The sequence below is a fragment of the Aedes albopictus genome, chromosome 3, assembly GCF_035046485.1.
Source record: "Aedes albopictus strain Foshan chromosome 3, AalbF5, whole genome shotgun sequence".
Taxonomy (NCBI): domain Eukaryota; kingdom Metazoa; phylum Arthropoda; class Insecta; order Diptera; family Culicidae; genus Aedes; species Aedes albopictus.
The window spans coordinates 446,855,965-446,879,061 of record NC_085138.1 but is presented as its reverse complement, the minus strand read 5'-3'; the positions used below and the strand labels follow the sequence as shown (position 1 = coordinate 446,879,061).

The following is a 23,097-nucleotide window of genomic DNA, read 5'->3' as shown; positions in this document are numbered from 1 at the left end:
TCTGCCATTGCACTTTGATTGCCTTTCTATTGCTCTACTATTTCTACTACTCTTCTAATTATCTGCTTTATTCAGTTGCACTGCTGGTGTTCTGCTTGTGCTCTGTTATTGCGTAGCAATTTTTTTGTTATTGCTCTAGTATTGTTGCTGAAGGAATTTCTGATATTTCTCTGCTATTGACCCGATATTTCTCTGCTGTTGACCAGATATTGCTCTGCTGTTGGTCTGCTGTTTCTCTGACATTGCTCTGATATTGCTCTGCTATTGCTCTGTTATTGACGTGATATTTCTGTGCTATTGCTTTGCTACTGACCTGATATTACTCTGCTATTGACCTGATATCGCTCTGCTATTGATCTGCTATTGGCCGGATATTTCTGTGCTATTGCTCTGCTATCAACCTGATATTTCTCTGCAATTGAGACCTGCTAGTGCTCTGATATTGCTCTCTTATTTTTCTTCTATTGTTGTGCTGATGTTCTGCTATTGATCTGATATTTATCTGATATTGCTCTGTTATTACTCTGCCATTGCACTTTGATTGCCTTTCTATTTCTCTACTATTTCTACTACTCTTCTATTTATCTGCTCCATTCAGTTGCACTGCTGGTGTTCTGCTTGTGCTCTGATATTGCGCTGCAATTTTTTTGTTATTGCTCTAGTATTGTTCTGCTATTGGTCCACTATTATCCTGCTACACAGCAAAAAGATTATTGTGATATCACATCATTTTAGCTGCACATCAGTCGCGTCGTAAAAGTTATGTACAAATTACATCGCTTCCATGCCGCAAATTAGCCGCCGCAGCTTGAAAATGGGTCTAGCAATCGCTAGAACCGGAACTATTAATGAATCATATATAAGTAAAATGTTGGCATGGATTCGTACACTGATCCGCTGATTGTGAGGCATTTCCCTCACCTCTCAGCTATGTCACCGTGTTAGAAGGCAGATGATAAATATGATACTGCTTCTAGGTATCTGCTGGAACGGGTTTGTTGACACGTTCCGGTGTCAACCAAGGTGTACATGGTTAGTGTGGTAATTGTTGGAAAACGATGTATCCGAATGAAATTACGTTCAAATATGGATACATCGCCAGAAATTACGCGCCTGGATATTACAAAATTATTTGCTGTGTAATGCTCTGGTATTTAACTGTTATTGTTCTGCCATTGCTCTGCTATTGCCGTGCAATTGACCTGATATTTCTCTGCTATTGCAATGCGATTGCTCTGCTATTGCTTTGCTATTTCTTTGCTATTGCTTTGCTATAGCTCTGCTATTGTCCAGCAATTGCTCTGATTGCTCTACCATTGCATTTTGATTGTATTTTGATTGCCTTCCTATTGCTCCACTACTGCTACTACTCTTCTATTTCTCTGCTATTACTCTGCAATTGCACTGATAGTGTTCTACTTGTATTCTGTTATTGCTCTGCTATTGCTTTTCTGTTGCTCTAGTATTGTTCTGCTATTGCTATACTATTATTCTGCTAATGCTCTGGTATTTCACTGTTACTGTTCTGTTATTACTCTGCAGTTGACCTGATTTTTCTCTGCTAGTGCTCTGCTATTGTTCTGCTATTGCTCTGCTATTGCTCTGCTATCGACCTGATATTTCTCTGCTATTGCTCTGTTATTGCTCTGCTACTTCTCTGCTATTGCTCTGTTTTTGCTCTGCTATTGCTCTGATATGCACGTCCATTGCTCAACTATTGTTCTGCTTTGTTATTGCTAAGTTTCTCAGAGAAAACCTCAGGAAACTTCATCTGGAAATTCTTTCTACTACTCTTCTATTTCTCTGCTATTACTCTGCAATTGCACTGCTAGTGTTCTACTTGTATTCTGTTATTGCTCTGCTATTGCTTTTCTATTGCTCTAGTATTGTTCTGTAATTGTTATACTATTATTCTGCTAATGCTCTAGTATATCACTGTTACTGTTCTGTTATTACTCTGCAATTGACTTGATTTTTCTCTGCTATTGCTCTGCTACTGACCTGATATTGCTCTGCTATTGTTCTTCTATTGCTCTGCTATCGACCTGATATTTCTCTGCTATTGCTCTGTTATTGCTCTGCCACTTCTCTGCTATTGCTCTGTTATTGCTCTGCTATTGCTCTGATATTGCCCGTCCATTGCTCAGCTATTGTTCTGCTTTGTTATTGCTAAGTTTCTCAGAGAAAACCTCAGGAAACTTCATCTGGAAATTCTTTCTACTACTCTTCTATTTCTCTGCTATTACTCTGCAATTGCACTGCTAGTGTTCTACTTGTATTCTGTTATTGCTCTGCTATTGCTTTTCTATTGCTCTAGTATTGTTCTGTAATTGTTATACTATTATTCTGCTAATGCTCTAGTATTTCACTGTTACTGTTCTGATATTACTCTGCAATTGACTTGGTTTTTCTCTGCTATTGCTACTGACCTGATATTGCTCTGCTATTGTTCTTCTATTGCTCTGCTATCGACCTGATATTTCTCTGCTATTGCTCTGTTATTGCTCTGCTATCGACCTGATATTTCTCTGCTATTGCTCTGATATTGCACGTCCATTGCTCAACTATTGTTCTGCTTTGCTATTGCTAAGTTTCTCAGAGAAAACCTCAGGAAACTTCATCTGGAAATTCTTTTGGTATTTGTTTTGGCACTTTGGTTAGTGGAAATCTTCTCAGGGGTATGAGCAGGATGAATGCATAGTGAAATTATCTTACGATTTGTTTGTTGTTGTGTTTTAGAAGCTGCTTGTCTAGATCTTAGACGGAGATTGCCATTGATACAGGTGGAGTTTCACAAACAAAGAAAAACAAAGGTACACCATTTTTGTAAGGTATTTTTAATCAACATACACCGAATAATGGATGCGTGTAAATCTTAAGTGGAATAATAATTTCACTGTTTGTAATAATAGTTTTCATGATCATCTCTCGTCACCATTTTCAGAATCTCTCCGGTAGGTTTGTTGAATCAATTGGTTAAGGTCAACACACCTATGTTGAAAGTTGATGTGGGTTTATCCGTCACTATAAGGGTAGTCAAATGTTTCACATTTTAGGTTTTTTTTTTTGTATCATAACATTCCTTCTCATACGATTTTGTCGTCATTGTTTCTGTGTAAATAGGGATCGATTTTGTTTTAACAAGAGAATAATACGCATGACTTTCTGACTGTGTGAAAGGACATTGATAACTTTTTTTCTTCTTTCTTTTGAGTAGGATAACTTCAAAGTAACTTGGTTGTCTGTTTTCATTTCATTTTGGCACAAATGGATTCGATCGGAGAAGGCCTTGCTTTTTCTGATTTGACATGCTGGGCGTTTGCATATGTATTTGGGTTCAAAGGATGCGATAGGTTGTTATAGCAACAGATACCTATAGTGGCAATAATATTCATACTCAGATTATCGATAGACATTGAAAACAAACATTTTTTTTCCTTATGTAGTGCTTGATTATGAAAGCTTTGCTCTCTAGTTTAAATGTAATGAGATCTAGGGTACACGGCTGAGCGAGTTTGGCATGTTTTTTTTTCTGCGATGGCTAATATGTAGCTAGCTATTTTCTCGATACGGCCCCATTGTCCAGCTTTTGGTTTCAACGGATGACGATTTCTCGTTCCCGAACGAATCGAATTCAGAGAATGTAAACAGTTTTTGATTGATAGAGTTTTGATTTTGTTTCCGCTTTTATTGTTTGAGTGTGTTGCTTGTTTTGATTGTAAGTGATTTCCTTCGAAAGCTTGCTTTCATTTATTGATCCCATACAGTTTCTCCCGAGGATAGAAATGAAACCCCAAAACAGAAACCATCCAAGTAGCTCATCACGATTCGTTTCCAACAGCCTACTACGATGAAACAATGGTTCTAAAGAATTGCTCTCCAACGTAAATTCAATGTCCTTTTTACTATTTAAGAAAATTTTCCACCTTACGTTACAAAACAAATGATTTAAAATCTCGCAAATTCAACCTTTTCCCGTTATGTTTCCCTTTGTTAGTTATTCCATGTTCTTTAGAAAAAATAACATGTTTGTCTTCGGATTAGTTACAACATTTATTGAATGCAAGAATATATTTCCTTCTTTAATACCGGTATTGAGTGGATTACTTTGAACACTTTTCCATTTCGTAAGTTTTTGTGTTGTATTCCGACTGTTATTGAGTGCTTGAGTGACTTCAAAATCTTTGTAAGTGGACGTCAAAATTCAAAAGATATTTTATGCTGCATTTTGTTATTAGTATTACGATCAATATAGTTCGTCATTTGGGTGGAAGTTCAAGCAAATGCTCAAAACTTTGGGGTTGAGGTAAAATTCCATATGAAGTTTATATAATTATGCATATGATTTGAAATATTTGAATTTATCGAATGCTCAATAATCTATCATATTTAAAAGACCATAAAAACACTGGAAACTAACGATTTTTCTTGTCCTTACTTGAAAAACGTAACAAATTATGAAACAGATAAGATTTAGAATGATCTGGTAACACACATACAGATATTGAAATTTAAATGCTTTCACTTGTAGAAAAACCTGATTTGTATGTCATTGTCACCTATGACAACACTACCCGTCACGACAGGTCAGTGCTTGCTTGGATCCAACGCATGTTTACTCGCGTGCGTCGCCTACTTAGAAACTCTTCCCGATTTCCAGTAGCTTCTTGCGGCGGCTGTCGCGTCGCTTGTTCTTCTCCAGCTTGTCCCGTGCAATCCGGCGCTCAGCCGAGGGACAAATGGCATCCGGCGAGCTGTCCACCTTTTTCAGCACGATCCGGAAGGTGAAGGTATGCTTCGGTGAGGCGCTGGCTGCTCGCCGAGGAGACGGAGGCTCGAACTCGCTCCCGCTGGACGTGTCCAGGTGCGTCGAGGAAAGACGAGCCGGGCGAGGTTCGAAGATTGAGGCACAACGTTTATCGGTACAGAGGAAGCGCGACGAGGATTCGTTGGAGGACTTGCGGGGCAGTGGGAAGTGCTGTCTCGAGTCCCGTTCGGAGAACGGGCTGCGCAACTCGAAGAGAGCCGACGAATCGAACATTGAGTCGTAGCTGTCCCTGGAGCTGTAGTTGGACGATGTTTGGTTCGAGAGGGGCGACTTTGCACGATGTGGAGCGGAGTAGTGAGTTTTCATACTGACTTTGTGATCACGGTTTCGACCTGGTTCGGAAATCTGCTTGCGGGCCTTAGGGATGACTGTAAATGCACTTCGGGGACTAGTCTGTTGATATCCTTCTGCCAAGTCGAAATGAGTCTCCAAAGAGGATTTCCGACCTTCCGGATACGATCGCTGGAATGTTTCCGCGTCAACCAACTCGATCGAAGATTTCCTAATGTCGAACGGAGAGGTCTTATCGTCTCTCGCTGATGTTCGTTGAGAGTTGTCAAGTTCCACTAGCTCAAAGCTCGAGTTCTGATCTTCATAGCTAGTGCTCTGATACCGACTGATGTCGAAACTGGTATCCATCGATGAGTGGCGATCACTCACGCTACTCTCTCCGCGACGATCTGTCGTATCAATTAGTTCGAAGCTATCACCTCCGGAATCCAGCCGGCTGTTGTGAGTCCCTTCGTGGTCTGTATCACTCAGGCTTCTCAAATTCTCCAGATATGGCGATCGTGGAGGGTCAAACGACGCTCGTCTTGAAGGTGGCTCGATCTCAAATGTGGGGCATTGCACCGCATCGGAATCCTTCCGCCCATCTTCTGCCGCTTCATCGATCGGTTCCTGTCTTGTGAACAGAGCTTCCAAAGACTTCTTAATCTCGCTGACCGGAGTGATCTTCAATCTTCCATCATCCGCCTCTTCACTTTCCTGCGATCCTCGCGGACTCTCCTCCTCTGTGATCTGATCGTGCTTGATGTACGATTCTCCAACCTTCTCAAACTTGACATTATCCAGCTCGAATGGAACTTCCGCAACGTTGCTTGCTTCACCCGTTATCTTGCCGCCGTCGCTGCTTTCAACGTCACTGATCTCGTCGCCACTGGACTTCTTGTCCTTCTTATCACCGCTAAACTTCCTCAACGATTTCAGCGAGATCTTCGACCCCATCCCCTTCAGTTTCAGTGAAGTCATGATCGGCTCGAATCCGATCTCAGACATCTGCTTCGTGATTGCGTTGCGACCAGCGCAACTTGATGAGTTCTGAATGCTGGAAAAGGTACTCTGCCGCAGCAGAGGCGCTCCCGTGTTGGAATCGGCTCTCGAGAAGGCCGCCGCAAACTTGCTCGTCCTAGTGGTAACCTTCTTCGAAGGTTTCCGCACGAATGCCAGGATTTCCTTCATGACGCTCGTCTTTTCTTTCTTTTCCGGAGCCGTTGTGCTGGAACTGGCCGAACCGGGAGTCGTGGCTCCAGCTAGCTTTTGGGAAGAGGTAGACAACGGTATTGCTGGAGCGTCCGGTTTCAGCGGACTACGCTCCGATTCCATCGACTTCTGAACGATCTCGTAGGTTTCCGATGGATTCGAGATGGTAATCGGAGGGATACTGGAAAGTGCTGTTGGGCTTGTACGTGCCGAGCGATCCCCGTAGAAGCTCCCGCCGTATCGGGACTGGAAGCCGATGGGGCTTCGGCTGCGTTCACTGGATGGGATGTGCGTGGTGGGGCTTCGACGATCCTGAGCTGAGTGACTGCTGAGGGAGTTCGGACTGAACCGATCCGACTGACCCTGCAGCAAGTTAGAATATTCAGATTGTAGATTGAAACCTAGGGGACTGCGACGCCCGGAAGGACTGCAGAGACCGGATGGACTTCGAAGTCCCGACGGACTACGCAACCCGGAAGGACTTCGCAACCCGGACGGGCTACGTAATCCGGACGGGCTTCGTAGACCCGATGGGCTGCGTCGACCGGAAAAGGACATGGCAGTTGGAGACTTGCGGTCCAGATGAACCTGGAAGCTTTGCGTGTACATTTGGTCGGTTATGAGTAAGTTAGGACTTTTGCGTCCCTGAGGACTACGGTCGTTTAGCATGCTGTTGGGACTACGCCGTCCCTGGTTCAGATTCAGAGACGCACCCAGACTACTCTTTCGACGATGGGATGATCGCAGGGTACCCTGTCGCGATAACGCAGGACTTTTCTGCGAACTGATCGAACTCCGATGCTCGAGGTGAGCCGAAGCACTCCCGGGTGATCTGGGTATGTGCTGCTGAATCTGCTGCTGCAAACTGTTTACTGGACTTTTGCGTTGTTCGAAGTTCCACGGTGAGGATGATCCGTGACTTCTACGCTCCGATGGACTGCGTCGAGTACGGAAACTCTGGGACTTGGCTTTTCGTATCTTTGGGAGAGATTTTGAATGGTGGGATCTGGATGACTCCGGATGAGTTGGAGAGGAGGGGCCGTTTAGCCTTTGTTAGTTGCTATGAGGTGGTCCACTAGCTGGATCACTGCTGCCACTAGAACTAAGCGTAGTGTTGGAACCGTACGGATCCAACGAACTTTGTACGGACATCGAACGACCATGTGACTGACGTGCCCTCCTTACTCGACTGGAGTTGGGAGAGAGCTTTCCGGGGTCCACACTTCTTGGGTCTGCCTGCAACAAAATTCGACAACTGAGAAACAGAAACACCAACGGTTACCCAAGTGTTATCACCCACCTGAAACGCCAGCGCATTCATGATGATCGAATACGGAACGATTCCCAACGGATGAACCTCTCGCATCAGCACATTAGCCGGTATCTTGTGGAACTGGATGTACTCCAAAAAGTTTCCGATGACTTCCTTCAGCGGAGTGTTCTGATTTGAGTCGCAGTACTTCTTACTCCACATCAGTGCAGCTTGAAACTTGGTAAACTCATCCGCGCGGAGTTCCTCACGCGCCAAGATCAAGCGTACCACGTGCTGCGGCAGCAGCGTGAAGCTACCCAAGTTCAAAACTTCATTCCCGTGTTCATCTACGAACTCCAGAACCTACCAAACAAATAACAAATCTTATACATAAACACGCAAGACAATCCCTACACTCATTCCCACCTTCTGCACCAAGCTCTTGGTACACTTGTACTGAATATATCGCTCGGCCGAAGCCAACAGTGCGCAAACCGTGTCAACGTTGATGCAGCACTGCACAAATCCACCGCAGGCGCGCCGCAACTCCTCCAGCCCATAGTAGTCGGCCGCATTCATTACGCCCAGAAGGGTGCGAGGCTGCAACGTCACACACCCCGTGTGGATGTACTCGATCAGCTGACGGAACACATCCGGTTCGAACTCCTCGATGATGAGTGTCTGATGCTGCTGGCCCGGCGGCTACACCAAAAACAACGGTAAGAAAGTTGGATTTAGTACTGGGAATGCTTAAATCGTTCGGGAGAGTAGATTTATTTCGAGAAGAGATCAGAGAGTGTGCATCATCAATAACTATCAAGCGAAAAGATCCTGGGTGAATGTAAGAAAATTAAGTCGTTTTCTTTGCAGTTTGCAGTCACATTTGCAGGTGTCTGAAAGATAATGCGGTATGAGATTGAGTAGCAGTAGCCGACGAGATGTCTAGAAGTTGATAAAATTAGAAACAATGAAAATATGAGATATGTCACATCATATACACCACAAACATATTTACACCAAGAATCAAAGTAGGCCACACATAAAAAAAGCACAAACATGTTGAAGGCACTATTAAGTTTATATTTATTCCTAATGGTTATGTATGGAGCGATTTGGAAAGTGACGATTTATATAGAATGAGCAGTTTAATTTGCAATAAAGATTTAAAAATTGAACTAGGGTTTTAGTGCCATTAGTAATTTGGCGACTCCACATTCATCATTTCCAAAAACAAGTGATTACGGCACCAATCAATATCAATATTTTAGTTTTCATACGTGCTCACATCCAGTCTTAAAAATTTCCTTTGCATTGCATTGCAATGATCTGAAAACAAGGAGCAGGAGAATGCACGCTCCTTATTTTTCAAATCAGCATTTCCATGATTTGTGCCTATCATTTCCAGAAAATACTGCATCATTGATGCAAATCAATTACCTACAGCTCTTTACTCTGGCTGAGTGCGCTACAAGAGCTTGCATACATACATGGTAGGCCTAGCAACCAACTCGGCCCTGTAAGCGACTGAAAATTTTCATTAACACCGAATGTGTGCCAGTTGCGGTACGTTGCGATTATAACTGTAAGGTTTGAGGTAATTGATTCAATAAATATTATAAAGAGGAAGATGTTTCAAAATTTATTTCATTTTCAGTTTTGCTACTATCCAGCTGTTAGAGAAGAGCGGTATTATGAACAATATTGTGTTGAAGATATAAAGTCCACAGATCACTTCGGCCAGCTGTATGCCCTTTTTTGGCTGATCTTCTCTGCTCAAATTTCATTTGAATTTCCCTCCAAACGTTACAACCTATGTCATTGTTTTATTATTAACCTGAATAAAAATTCATTTTAATCGTAGAATGTTTTTGTTTTGTCTTGACATCGCATATGATCAAAAAAACTTATTAATGATTCTGAAGGACATGCACAGGAAAATTTGCTTAACACTGTCTGAACTCTCAGGGTTCATGGTCGAGATTCATCAATAAATAATTTTATGAACACTTTCCTCCAACTAACTCCCAAATTGGTTCCCTCAAATCTCCCTTCGAAAGTAGCTGGAAATGATGGGTGTGCAACATAATTTTTTCTTTATTCATCACGGTCACACATTTGACGCTTCTATAGATACGGCCATTATCTCAGAGGTATTCGAAGCCAATTTCGGATGTTCACTAGGAGACCCTGGTTATGGGAATGAAGTTTTTCCATCATTTTGTATATTTTTTCCGGCTTGATTAAGTGTGTAAGGTTACAGTTTGTTCACATTTGTTGTATTGCTTCCCAGATCCCGCCAGAGATGACTCCCATTCATCTACGGACGGCAGTGGTGTGGACTGAAATGGACAATTGCACCCCAAAAACACTGCATTTAATAAACCCGCTTCAAAAACCTCAGTGAAATATAGCCCCAACATAAACCCTTATATCAGTACCGTTGGAATGAAATGATTTGAATCAATGATGCACTATTTTCGATCGAAGGAGCATAGGAGCAATAAAATGCGAATATTTGAATTGATCGTCTATTATAAGATTTTTTCAAAGCATGCTTTTTAAAACTCACGTACGCAATGATGATCTTTGATGACTGCTCACATCTAACAAAAAATAACAAAACAAGACACACATGAAACAATGCTTCAATTCAATATTTTGAGTAATTCCATAAAAATCAAAAAAAAAATCGTAATAATTTTCAAGAGGATTTCCTATGGAACCTCAGAGAGAAATTCTGAATGAATTCTCGGAGGGAATCCTGTAGAAATAAGGAATTCCTGGGAAAAATCCTGAAGGGAGTTATTGGAGGAACCCTTCAAAAATGTGTACGAAGAATCCCGGTAGGATTTCCTGTATGAATCCCAGAACGAATTCCTGCAGAAATACTAGAAAAAACTTCTGGAAAGAATTATAAAGGAATTCTGGAAGGAATTTTAAAATGGTTGTGAAAGAATTCCAGAATAAATTGTTTATGGAACGTTGCAAAAAATTCTGAATAAATTAATGGAGGAATTGCTGAAGTAACTCCGGAAGGGATCCCGGGTGAATTTCTGTGAAGGATTCCAGAGAGTATAATGCGAAGAACCCGTCCCAAGCAACACACATGTTATATATTAGTTACGACAGCACAAGTTTTGGTTGTATAGAAGTTAATTTGACGTTATTCAAACACAATGTAAGAATTACGTAAAATTAACTTCTATACAACCACAACTTGCGCTGTCGTAACTTCAATATAACATGTGTGTTGCTTGGGGTGAAAAAGCTCCTCAAGGAATCCACAAAGGAGGTCCTGGATAATTTCAAGACTCAATGAAGAAATCTGAAAAAGCACTTCTGGAGCATTCTGTGAAGATTCCCAGAAGGCACTTCTGGATGAATTTAAGAAGCATCATCCTTAGGAATTACTTAAGGAATCTGAACGAATCTGAGACGTAATTCCTAGAAAAACATTTTGAGGAATTTTACTGAAAAAACTTCTGGTTTATCTTAAAAAAAATCCAAGAGAAACCTCGGAAGTAACTCCAGAAGGCACCGGTAAAGGAGCTTCTGGAAGAATCTCAGAAAGTGTTCCTGAAATAATCTCAGTAAAATCAATTCTCAAAAAAAGGCATTCCAGAAAGAAATATTTGAGAAATTCCAGAAGGAACTCTTAAATGCTCCTCAAAGTGCACTCTTGGAGAAGTCCAAGAAGGAACTCTTGTAAGAAATTCCCGAAGGATCTCTGCTAAACCTATGAAGGAGCTCCTGAAGTAATTCTCAGAATCTCAAAAGGAATTCCTTGTAGAATTCCAGACCTAATTTCTTCAGGAATCTCAGGAAATACTCCTGAACAAAAGGAACACTTAAAGGACTCCAGAAGGAAAATCCTAGAAGGATTCTAAAGATTTTTTTCCTCGCGAGTTCTTCACGATTTTTTTTTTCTGCGATACCTTCCGAGATTTCTTTAAAAACTCCTTTCGGTATTCCTTCCAAAATTCTTCCTGGATTTTATTTTCTGGGAATTTCACAGAATTCTTCGTGGCAATAGACCAAGATTTTTTAAAGAATTGTCCAGGAATTTTTCAATGATTTCTTTTGCAATTCATTCTAAGATTATATTTTATATTTTTTTTGACGAAAGTTTAACTATTTTTCCAAAACATAAAAAAAATGTTCTTCAAGCCGTGCTTGAGTTGCATTTTATTCAATTTCAAGTTTTGTGCTCACATTTGTATGGAACGACCATACGTCCCCTTCGCTTCATAATAACCGGTAGTTTTATTTATTGTTTTTTTTATTTTTTTTTTTTCTATATATACTGTAACAGTCATGGGCTACTAGATGAACTTCAGTTAGTAAAAAATACCAGCGAATTCACCTGTTACAGAGTGATAATCCTCCTTGAATTTCTTCAGGCATTTCTTTAGGGATCCCCAGGGGTTCCTACTGAAATTATTCCAGCAGTTTCTTCAGGTTAGTCTATTCTTGGAATCCTCAAGTTTCTTCTCGGATTCGTGGACAAGTTTTTCTTTTTTGAGAATCCCTTTGACAGATCCTCCAGGGGGTTCTTCAAAAGTTTCTTCTGTGAGTTTTTTCTTGGATTTCTCCTTCCTTCCTGAGAATTCTGTCAGGAGTTCTTTCACGGATACCTCCCGGAGATTCTTCTGGTGTTTTTCCATAATTTTCCAAGATTGATCAGGAGTTGCTTCAGGGATGCATCCTTGAGTTCCTTCAAAGATTATTCTTCTAGAAATTTCAACCGTGATTTCTACCGGTATTCTTCCAGAAGTTCCTTTCGAAATTGTTTTCAAGTTTTTTCAAGAGTCTTCTGGGATTCTTCAATGAATTTCTTCTGAGATTCCCCCTTTTGAAAATTCCTCGATTCCTCCAGGAGTTCCTTTCGGGATTCTTCCAGGAAATCTTTCCTGGATTCCTCTAAGATGTATAGGATGTCTCCATGAGTTCTCTCTGAGATTGATCCAGGAGATCTTTCTGGATTCCGCTAAGCATTTTTTGCGGTTTTTTTTTTCACTAACTCTTATCGGGATTCCTCCAGGAGCACCTTTAACAATTCCTTCATGACTTTCTCCCATACTGTCTTCTGAAGTTCCTTATGGAAGTTCCTTATGGGATCCCTTTAAGATTTTGTTCCAAGTTTCCTCCAGACGTTCTTTTTGGGATCATTCAAGAAGTTCCTTCCAGGAATTCCTTTGGAAAATCCAGCAATTATTTCTTGGTTTCATCCAGGAAAAACTTCTTGGGAGATTCCTCCGAGAATTTATTCCAGAATTGTGTTAGGAACACCTGCCGGAATTACTTACGGAAATTCTACCGGCGTTCCTTCTCCATTCCCCAGCATTTTTTTTATTGAATTCCTCCAGCAGTTTTGAATAAATTCCTCCAGATGTTCATTCTGGGTTTCATTTCTCCATAAATAGGACGCAATCAGTGCAGCACTAGGTTTGTAGTAATTAGCTGAATTTTTGTATGGCGAGAAAAAAAAAAATTCTTCGTTACTGGAATGAAATAGTACAAAAAGCAAGGGTTTTATGATTCCTTGCCTAATTTGATGCTGTTTGAGCAAAACTTTTGGCAACTGTGTTGTTTGCCCCGTAAAAGTCCACCAAACAGGTAGCCCCAATCAAAGGTGTCAGGCGACCCATGCTGATATATGAATGGTTGAGGGGGTTCAAAATATACTCCATCTTGAACGGAGTCCGTAGCGTGGGTGGATCACCTTTTTGGGTTGCGATACGGCGAAAGATCAGCCTAACCGAACCCTAGTCCAAACTACTTCCAACTAGTGGAACAGCATATTTCAGTAACCAAAGGAAAATACTTTGATCCTAATTATATTAGGATGAATTAATGATACCCTCTAAGCCCAATGTCACCCCTAACGACGGTACCAATATTTTCCTTCCGAAACTCCTACAATAGTTCCTCCGATTCTAAAGAATTTCCTACGAGAATTCTTCCTAAATTACTTATCAAATCCCTCCTGAAGTTCGTTCTAATAATCCTTCAGGTGTTTCTTTCTATGGAATTTCTTCAAGCTTTCTTCTAGAATTTCGTCAGGACTTCATTATGGTTATCTTCAAAGGGTTTCTTTTAGTATTTTATTTGAAATTATTCTGGTACTCATCCAAAATTTTGTAGCAGGAGCTTCTGGATCTTTGCTTTTGAATACATTCAAGCAATTTTGCTAGATTATATATCTATTTGTCTTTGGAAATCCTTCGGGATTTCTTACTGCGTCTTCTTCCAAGAGTTTATTCTTGGAATCCTCCGGGAGCTGCTTCTTGGAATCCCCCAGGAATTGCTTGTACTACAAGCCTTGTAGTAATTCTTCAGGAGATCTTTATGCAAATCCTCCAAAATTTCGTTCCTTTCCTCCATTTGTTACTTTTAGAAATCTTCTAGTAGTTATTTCTGGGAAAACTTCAGAAGTTCGTCTGGAAATCCTCTAAGAGTTCCTCGTGGAAATCCTTCAGTTGTTCCTTATAGGGATCCTACAGGAGTAGAAGTTATTGGAAAAATTATATTGAATTCCCAGACTAAAGGAGTTTTTCCTACAGATTCCTAGATCTTCCCAGAATTTAATCAATAATTTCTCCTGTGATTCTTTAAAAGATTTCTCTCAGGTTTCCCTGCGGGTGCTTTCGCGGATTGTTCCTGAGGGAATTTCTCCAGGATTCTTTCAGAGTTTTTTTTTTCGGGATACAATTAGGCGACTTCAGCCGCGACTAATTCCTGCATTCATTCAGGTATTTCTGCGGAAATCCATTGAATGGTACTTTTGAGGATTCTCAGATTTATTCTGGAAATCTTTCACTCATTTCTCACGAGATTATAAATTTCTCATGGGTTTCCCTCAAGGAATCCTTCAGGGGTTCCATCAGGAAATCTTCCCTGGATTATTTCAGAGCAGGCTTGGAAAGCGTCAGAGTCAACACGAGTCGTCACGTGATTTTTACAGAAATGCTTCTCTCAATGTCATCGAATCGGGAGACGATGACCAACAGAATCTAACAATATTCGCTCATTTTTCGGTCATGACGGAGCGTTACATTCTTGTAAAGACAATTACAAGGCAATTACTAGCACATCGATGGAGTTTGTTATTGTTGGTATCCTTTAAATCATGAATGTATGTCCTATCCTAGGATAAGGATGCGTCACGTAGTCAGTCGATTTGAGACCATTTTGCTGTCAAACGGAGACCGCTGATTGGTCGAAAATGATATCCGTTTGCTGCGATCAGATCGCTTTGTTGTTGGTTTGGCAGTGCTGCTAGTTTGTAGGTTTAGCTGTGATATCAATATTTAAAATCATTGTATTTTTCTATTCAAGTTTAATCGACTCAAATATGTCAGCATTCAAATGTAAATCAACCTAAAGTGACTCGTATGTCTGAATATTGATAGTATTCATTGATTTGGTACAAAATCAGTTGATTTTTTATATATTTCACTATGAATGAAAGAACTTTTCATTTGAAAGCAATTTTACTTGCAAGTTATGCTGTTCCAATTGTAAATAGTTATTTACGGCGCGAAATATGCATCCAAATTTCAATCTTTAAGTTTAAATCGTGTGAAAGATTTAGATTGAAGTAAAGTGACAGCACTGGATTTTCATCTTCGACAAAATAAAACGAAAAATAACAAGGCAGGCGAATTTATGTTGTCACATCCTATCCTAGGTGTTCTCTATCTATTAAATACAACGTCTAGCCTAAATTTGCTTGGACCGGGTGAAAATTTTAAGTTCGAAACAATATGGAAGATTCCGTCATGACGCGATTATTGCGAAACGGGTTTCATTCCAGAAATTCTTCACGGATGCTTCATGGGTTTCTTTAGATATTTGTCTTAGGATTTCTTCTGGGAAACCTCCAGGAAATCCCTGGAAAATTTCTGGATCCCAGACTAGACGAATTTTTGAACTTGTACCGACTTTTCGAACCCTCTAAGCAGAATACCCTCTTTGAATGAGTGTAATCAGTTTCGTACCTTTTAATTCCGCCCTATGTTGCTTATCCTTTGACAGATACGCGTATTTCGACTACCACTTGTAATCTTCCTGACACTTCCTGGCACTGAGGAAGATTACAAGTGGTAGTCGAAATACGCGTATCTGTCAAAGGATAAGCAACATAGGGCGGAGTTAAAAGGTACGAAACTGATTACACTCATTCAAAGAATTTTTGAAGTTTTTCCTAGAGAATCTAAGAAATTCTTCTCAGAATTCCTTCATTGATATCTGTTGGGATTTCTTGAGAGATGCATGCCTCCATTTAGGCGCATGCAAAATGTACGCATATCGCCTCCACTTTATCATCCTATGCAACATCTTATACGATCATTGACTGGGAGGGGTCCTCCAGAATATTGTCAGGTATTGCTCCTTTCATCTCTCTTTGCCTACGCAATATTGAATCGGGAGCGCAAGTGGACACCATCTACACCGACCTGAAGGCTGCATTTGACCGTGTGGATCACTCCATATTACTAGCGAAGCTTGGAAAACTTGGGGTTTCGTCGAGCTTGGTGCAGTAGTTTAAATCGTACTTGACAAATCGCAAACTCTGTGTCAGATTAGGATCAGCTCACTCCGACTGTTTTAATAACAGCTCGGGTATTCCTCAAGGTAGTAACTTGGGACCACTCCTCTTCTCCATTTTCCTGAACGATGTGGGGTTCGTGCTTCCAAATGGATGCCGCACGTTCTTCGCAGACGACGTTTGCATGTGTATATCGTGTGGCAGGCACGAAGATACTCTATGCCCAAGGAAGTCAAGGAAATTTCCTTTACGAAAAGATCCTGGACCGACCGGGAATCGAACCCGTCACCCTCAGCATGGTCTTGCTGAATACCCGTGCGTTTACCGCCTCGGCTATATGGGCCCTATGCGTAGTAGTACGATGCCTTCTATATTGTTTGCAGCTGCAGGAATTTATTAATGACTTCAGTGAATGGTGCAGTAGAAACTTCGTCACACTCAGAGTGCACAAATGCAACTCCATCAGTTTCCATCGTAGGCAAAAACCAATATTGTTTGATTATAGGATCAACAATGTGTCACTTCAGCACGTGGAAGTTACTCGCGATCTCGGAATATTATTGGACTCCGCTCTATCCTTTAGGCCCCGTTACTGTGACATAGTTACGCGAGCGAGCAGGCAACTAGGTTTCATATTCAAGATTGCTGACGAATTTCGTGACCCACTTTGCCTTAAAGCACTGTACTGCTCTCTGGTTCGCTCTCTGTTAGAGTTTGGATCGATCATCTGGTGCCCGTACCAAAGAGTTTGGATATCTCGATTGGAGTCGATCCAGAAGAAATTTGTTCGGTATGCCCTGCGCCATCTGCCTTGGAACGATCCGAACAACCTCCCGCCTTATGAACACCGTTGTCAGCTGCTGGGTATAGACACGCTGGAACACAGGAGGTCGATCGCTCAAGCAGTATTTGTAGCTAAAGTTCTGGTTGGTGAAATTGAACTCCGAACTACAATTATATGCTCCAGAGCGACCCCTTCGTACTAGGAACATTCTGTATCTCCCAGCTCGAGCAACGAATTACGCACTACATGACCCTGTACGGTATATTTCGTCACGCTTTAATGAGTACTACGTAGTGTTCGATTTTAACTGCTCTGCCCTAAGCTTCCGACATCGGATTGAACGGCTGCTGCATGAGGAGAATAGACGTCAGCGTTGATTATGATAGTTCGTAAGATATTCTTAGTATTTTAATTATTTGATTATTGTTATTGTGCTTGGGTGAGATTTTTTTTCCTGTTCATGTCAATGTTAGGAGTTTTTTTTTATTATTATTTTTATTACTTTTTCATTAAGACATATTGTCAGATGAAACATATAAATAAACATAAACATAAACATTCCTTTAGATATATCGGCTGAGCTGCCTTGAGGGAATCCCTTCGGGATTTCTTTATTGATTTTGTCCAGTTTTTTCAGAGTTTTCTCTTGAAATTTATTCAGGGATTTCACGGATTCCCGGAATTCTTTCTGAGATTTCTTCCGAGACTCCGATTGGGATTCTTTCTGAAAAGTTTTTTTTTTTATTCTTCCTGGAGCTTCTTTGGGAATTTTTGCCAGTATTTTATTCGAGATGTCTCCCAAAATTCTTTTAATGCTTACTTTGAATAGCCTTTCAGGGTTTCCTTTAGGGATGTCTTCAGGCTTTTCTTCAGAGATGCTTTCCATGATTACTTCATGGATTTTTCAGGGATTTTTCCTGAGATTTCTTCAGAGAAGCCTCCTGTGATTTTTTTTTGTCTGTATTAAAGAGATTTTTAGCACTTGGCTAGTTCATCTCGGGACCCACGCTTTACTTCCCTTCCGAAGGAAGTACTCACATTTTGTGAGTTTGTCGGGAGTGGGATTCGATCCCAGGTCCTCGGCGTGATAGTTAAGTGTTCTAACCAGCCAACCAGATCCGATCCACGCCTTCTGAGATTCCATCGAAGGTTCATCCAGGGATTCCTTTACTAATTCCTGTTCGGGTTCCTAGAGAAATTCTTTAGATAATTTCTCCAGGGAATATTCTAGGATTATTTTGAAAATCCTCTTCTGGATTATTCCAGGCAGGGATTCCTCCGAATGATTCAAAGGCGTCTATTAGGAGTCATTCCAGGATTACGTAAATATTCTTTTTTTTACAACGATTCCTTCATTTTGTTTTATGATTTCTCCTAGATATTGCACACCGCATTCAGTATGTTTCCCAACATTCTTTTAGGATATCTTTCTGAGACGATTACTCTGTATCCCAACTATTGATAGATAATGATATGATCTTGAAAATTTTTGCTGGTCACAAAACGGAAGCTAAATTGGTTGCGTTATTTTTAACTTGCGAATAATCGATTATTAATAACCCAACATCGAATGATGGTAGATCTTCTACGTTGCAGTTTTTACCGACTCGAAGTTACCGCTCAAAAATCGCAATGCAAGGCAATGCAATCTCCAAAATCATTGTATACGATCTTTATCCTATTCTGTTCAAGTTGGAACAAACTTATGTTGCATTGGCAAAACAATCAGGTTGCAACTTTGTCATTATTGTTACGCGATAGATATAATTTGATTCAGTGCATCGCTTATAATAACTGTAATCTCTTTTTTTTTATTCCTTGTTGGGTATATAATTCACTTCGATCAGCTATTAGACCAATTGTGACAGAATGTCATCTCTTGCACACATTTAGAGTTGTTATATATCCATATGGATCAGAATGTATCGACAGTATAAGAGTTTAGCTGAAATAGAAGTTAAAAAAATCATATTTTGATGATCTACATTGAAGAATTTTTTTGGAACTACACTACAAACTTGCATTTTTTTTTTGGTGAAATTATATTAAATATATTGGAACTTTACTATTCATAATAAATTTATTTGAAAATTTGAATTGTGTGATACCTTGAGCGTAGCGATTGCCCGACATCACTCAAATACAGGGGATGGACCAAATTGTTTGGGATAGGCAACTTTTTTTTTCTCTCACAAAAAAGTTCACCAAGCTATAACTTTTCAAAGAGTGCATCAAAAATTCTCAAATTTTGACTGTTTATCAACATATCCAGGCTCGGATTAAGGATTGTGGGGGCCCGCGGAGCGATAAGCAAATAAGCGTTTCTTTGTTTTTCAACAGTGCTTGAGTAAAATGATATATAAAGGTAATGTTTAGCTAGCAAAAACCGTTTTTGTGGGGGCTCCTAAAATGTGGGAGCCCGGGGCCCTGCACCCCCGCCCCCCTTAGATCCGGCACTGAACATATCATATGCGCATTATTGATGAGAGTTCTAGCTCGATTGGTTAATCTTTCGCAAGGTTAGAAAACTTGTATTTTACAGTTTTTATACAACTAAATTTTTGAACTGTCATATCTCGGAAATCAGTGAACCGAATTGAATGATTTTTTTAACGTTTATCAACATTATATTGATACTTGACACAACGTTATAATATGTAATATTTTCTCACGACGAATAAAGTTAAACCGGTTTGACATTTTCACCCATATAGAGGAAAATAAGTCAAATTTAGAATACAACACAAAATTTACTAAATGTGTTCTATTGTAACTCCAAATAGGCTCTAATATATCTTGATGAAAGAAGCAAAAAATCTTTGGATATCGAAAGTAAAATTTAATGACATTGATGTAAAAAAGATCGAGAAGGATCCAAAAAGTACCAAACCATGATTACTTTTTTCAACGGTCAAAAAGTACTTATGTGTTATTAACTTGTGTAGCAATAATATATTGTTGATAAAAGTACAAAACTTCATACAAATTGGTTCACTGGCTTCCGAGATATCACAGTTAAACACAGTTGTTTCAAAAATAGTGTATTACGAGAACGGTTCTAGCTTCGCAAAAGATTAATCAATCGAGCTCAAATTTGTACTACTAATGTACAATAGGTTGACAAACAGTCAAAAATTTGAGAATTTTTTATGTACTCTGTGAAGAGTTATAGCTTGGTGAACTTCTTTATGAGAGAGAAAAAAAAGTTGCCTATTCCAAACATTTTGGCCACCCCCTGCGTGATTTCAAAAACTCTACACAATACTTTGGGTAGACATATCAGTGTACAGGGTATTAATTAATTAATATTGACTTGGATGAAAGGTATGATCAATAAGTAACTTAACTAAAAGTAAATGTAAAATGATATGCAAAATATGTGTTACTAATACCACTACGACATGTTGTTTTATGCGTTGTCACTACAATAATCAATACAAAAAAGGGTACTTTTAGCTGAATAATTAAAATTTCAACTCATTTTCTCTATCTACTGACAATTGAAAACATCTTAAAAGGTTCCCTTATAACCATCTACAGGTAGAATGGGTTGGGACTTAAAATAAAAGTCCATGGAATGTAAAAATACTGCCATAATTTCGAAAATGATTTACATATTATGAAATTGTAAGCTATCTTGAGATGTAAAGAGTTGATCTAACCCTATCTAATAATCTTAAATTAATTAATAAATTCAAGCTTCAGCTAATACTCACAAATTATCAAGGTTTTTTTCAATTTACTATTCCTTAATGTAAGGATAATTCATGCACATTAACAGATACAATCAGAAAACTACACATGCAACAATCATTACTCAGCAGGGAAACACAAACTAGAAATCTAAAAGCTTTGTTTTTTACGGGCTCATTCCTAGAATTATTTTTACCTCGGCGATTGGCGCCAGCTGCTGATTGAAGCCGCTTCGCTAGAGTTTTTATATGTGCAATGATGGCGCGATTTGGTTATTTTATGGACACATTGTGGTTTAATGTTCAGGAGTTTTATTCGGTATTTTTTTACAACATTGATTCGGTTATTCGTTGCACCAATATAAAAAGGCATGGAAAGAATGGGGAAACAGAAAAGTGGACAATGAATGAATTCATTTCGTTCCAGCAACCAAATACACGGACAACAGTTAAAATAGCCTTTGATGGTTGGATTATGTACAGGATCGTGTCGACAGTTTTGTCGAATTGACTGATTTGTGAAACACTTTGAGGTAAATTTGGCATCTGATGTTTAATAAATATTTACAGTGATATATTATTTTTTGTAATATTGATTTAATGAAAAACTTGAAATTGGCCATTTAAAATATATATAAGCATCTTGTAAGTTCTGCGTTAGTTTCAACTTTCAACAAAATAAGTTTATATATGTTCTAGTTAACGTGATCAAACCCTAAGGCAATAACACAAACCAAAAACCAAAACTCACCTGTTGGGCCGCATTCTGCAGATTCAGCAGTGGTTCCGAAGATCGTTTCAAAAATAACCTCAATTTGTTCTCCCTCGGAGGTGGTTCCTTTTTCCTCTGCGGTGACGGTGCCTGGTACAGCATCTTCTGGAAAACGCGTGACCGTGCTGCCAGAACGGCCTTTACAGCACAAACCGGCTCCCGGGTTTCTCCGACCAGGAACGTAACATCGCACAGTTCCGGCATCGAGGCAAGGAACTTCATGTCCTCAGCCAGACCCGATTTGTTCTCGAACGTGGACAGGTCCGGCTCGGCATCAGCCATGCCAGAAAGTGGCAACACTTCAGGCATAGCTGTTATTTCTATTGCTAAAACGACAGAGAAGAGACTAAAATTAGATTCATGAAAAAGCAATCCACCGAAATCTCATTCGACCGAACAGGACTGATTGAAGCAGGCCAATCATTTTCCCATTTCGTCGTCCGAGTAGGCTACGACTATATGTACACAGTTGCCCTTTTGTTGATCGAAACGTGTAAGCGGTGCAATAGAAAACTCGGAAAAAGGACTTCGAATCCAGGTAACCATGCCAACAATACGCGGTGAGTTTGTGACGCCATTATCAGGCTATTATTAGCGTTCATTCTCACATCGAGTGTAAACATATAACTAGGTACATCATGCAAACGTAAACAAACCTGTTGCAATTTTAGTAGCTTTTCTGCGAACGGTATCTCAGGAAAGGGGGTGGTAATGGTGGTGGTGGTGGTGGAGTTTTTGTTTTGGATAGTTTTGCAACTGATACAGGCTGAGGAGGGCTGTCTGGTCTAACCACGCGTCGCCAGCTCTCGGGGGGAGGAAATATGCTCACGCTCAACGGGGGAAGAGCGAGAAAACCAAGTGTTGCGCTTCCACACTCACACTGCTAAGCAGGCGATGCTTTCCACACGAACACTCACGCACCAACGATGCTCCTACTGATTTTCGAATGGCCTCCGAATTTTCCACTTTTCCACCTGGATTATTTGAAGATGAATTTCGCCCTGAAATCAGATAAAATCGGTTCCTGAGATTAGATTTTTGAGGAAATTTGAAGTGTTTTCGAGGTTACAAGTTCAGACGTGGAAAAATAATCTTTATATTATTTTACTATTCCGTATGGAGTTTTTTTTTTCTCAAGCGTTACAAGTCACTTTTTATATCAATGATTATTCAAAAATATCAACTGAATTCCTCAATCCTCCACTTAATTAACATTCAAAACATCCTCTGCAACACTTTGAAACTCAAAATCCCCAGTTTACTTCAACGGAAAACGCAAAAAACCCTCTCAAGAAAATTTTCCACCTGTGACCTCAGCCCAGCAAGAAAAAATGACCCACCTCAGCTGGCGGAAGAAAATTTAGCTGTTAACAACTCGCTGGTGATAAGAGAACTGACAATGGTCGACGGCTTCGCATCCGCGCGAGGAGGAAGAGGATTTGGGAGCACCCAGGGCGCATGTCCGCTCATCAGTGTGTAACCTTCCCTCAAAAGCTCTCTGTTGTCACCCGATTGTTGCACGTTACCTCTGTCTGTTTGTCAACTGTAGCATGTGGTAATCATTTTGGTGGGATGGGTGCATAAGCTTGTCAATCACAGTAGGCGCTGCAACTGATTGGCGCCTACTCTGCAGTGATTTAACGGGGAATAATCCAGTAGGCATGGCATGTGATCCTTTCAACTTCGTGCTTTTATTTACTGTTGTTTTGTATTTCCAAACAGCACAATCTTCAGAT

At 40.1% G+C, this 23,097-nt stretch overlaps 2 protein-coding genes across 6 annotated transcripts; both read right to left on the bottom strand.

Moving 5' to 3' along the window:
- Positions 1 to 2,816: 2,816 nt before the first annotated feature.
- Positions 2,817 to 7,360, bottom strand: LOC134291084 (serine-enriched protein-like; the record flags this gene model as incomplete). Its single annotated transcript, XM_062858368.1, has 1 exon — positions 2,817 to 7,360. A coding segment is annotated over one exon (2,724 nt), but the record flags the coding sequence as incomplete, so codon positions are not given.
- LOC134289924 (serine-enriched protein) lies at positions 7,343 to 22,920 on the bottom strand. 5 transcript variants are annotated; one of them, XM_062856734.1, is made up of 7 exons: positions 22,702 to 22,920; positions 22,018 to 22,362; positions 21,341 to 21,687; positions 20,787 to 20,825; positions 7,989 to 8,264; positions 7,611 to 7,925; positions 7,343 to 7,542 (listed from the first exon to the last, which is right to left on the bottom strand). In XM_062856734.1, exons 3-7 carry the CDS (start codon positions 21,668 to 21,670, stop codon positions 7,492 to 7,494), a joined length of 1,011 nt encoding a protein of 336 aa, XP_062712718.1. In that variant the 5' UTR covers positions 21,671 to 21,687; positions 22,018 to 22,362; positions 22,702 to 22,920; the 3' UTR covers positions 7,343 to 7,491. The 5 variants fall into 5 exon arrangements, with proteins under 5 accessions (XP_062712718.1, XP_062712719.1, XP_062712716.1 ...); XM_062856732.1 differs by having other exon boundaries at positions 7,344 to 7,546; positions 22,241 to 22,362; XM_062856731.1 differs by having other exon boundaries at positions 7,344 to 7,546; positions 22,702 to 22,919.
- Between the last annotated feature and the right edge of the window lie 177 nt (positions 22,921 to 23,097).

Excerpts from the sequence above, each read along its gene's own strand:
- LOC134289924 (XM_062856732.1), bottom strand. The coding sequence starts at position 21,670 with ATGCCTGAAGTGTTGCCACTTTCTGGCATGGCTGATGCCGAGCCGGAC. Across the intron at positions 20,826-21,340 it reads TGCAGAATGCGGCCCAACAG|CGAAGCGGCTTCAATCAGCA; the intron begins GTGAGTTTTGGT and ends TAAAAACTCTAG. Across the intron at positions 7,926-7,988 it reads CCAAGAGCTTGGTGCAGAAG|GTTCTGGAGTTCGTAGATGA; the intron begins GTGGGAATGAGT and ends TTTGTTTGGTAG.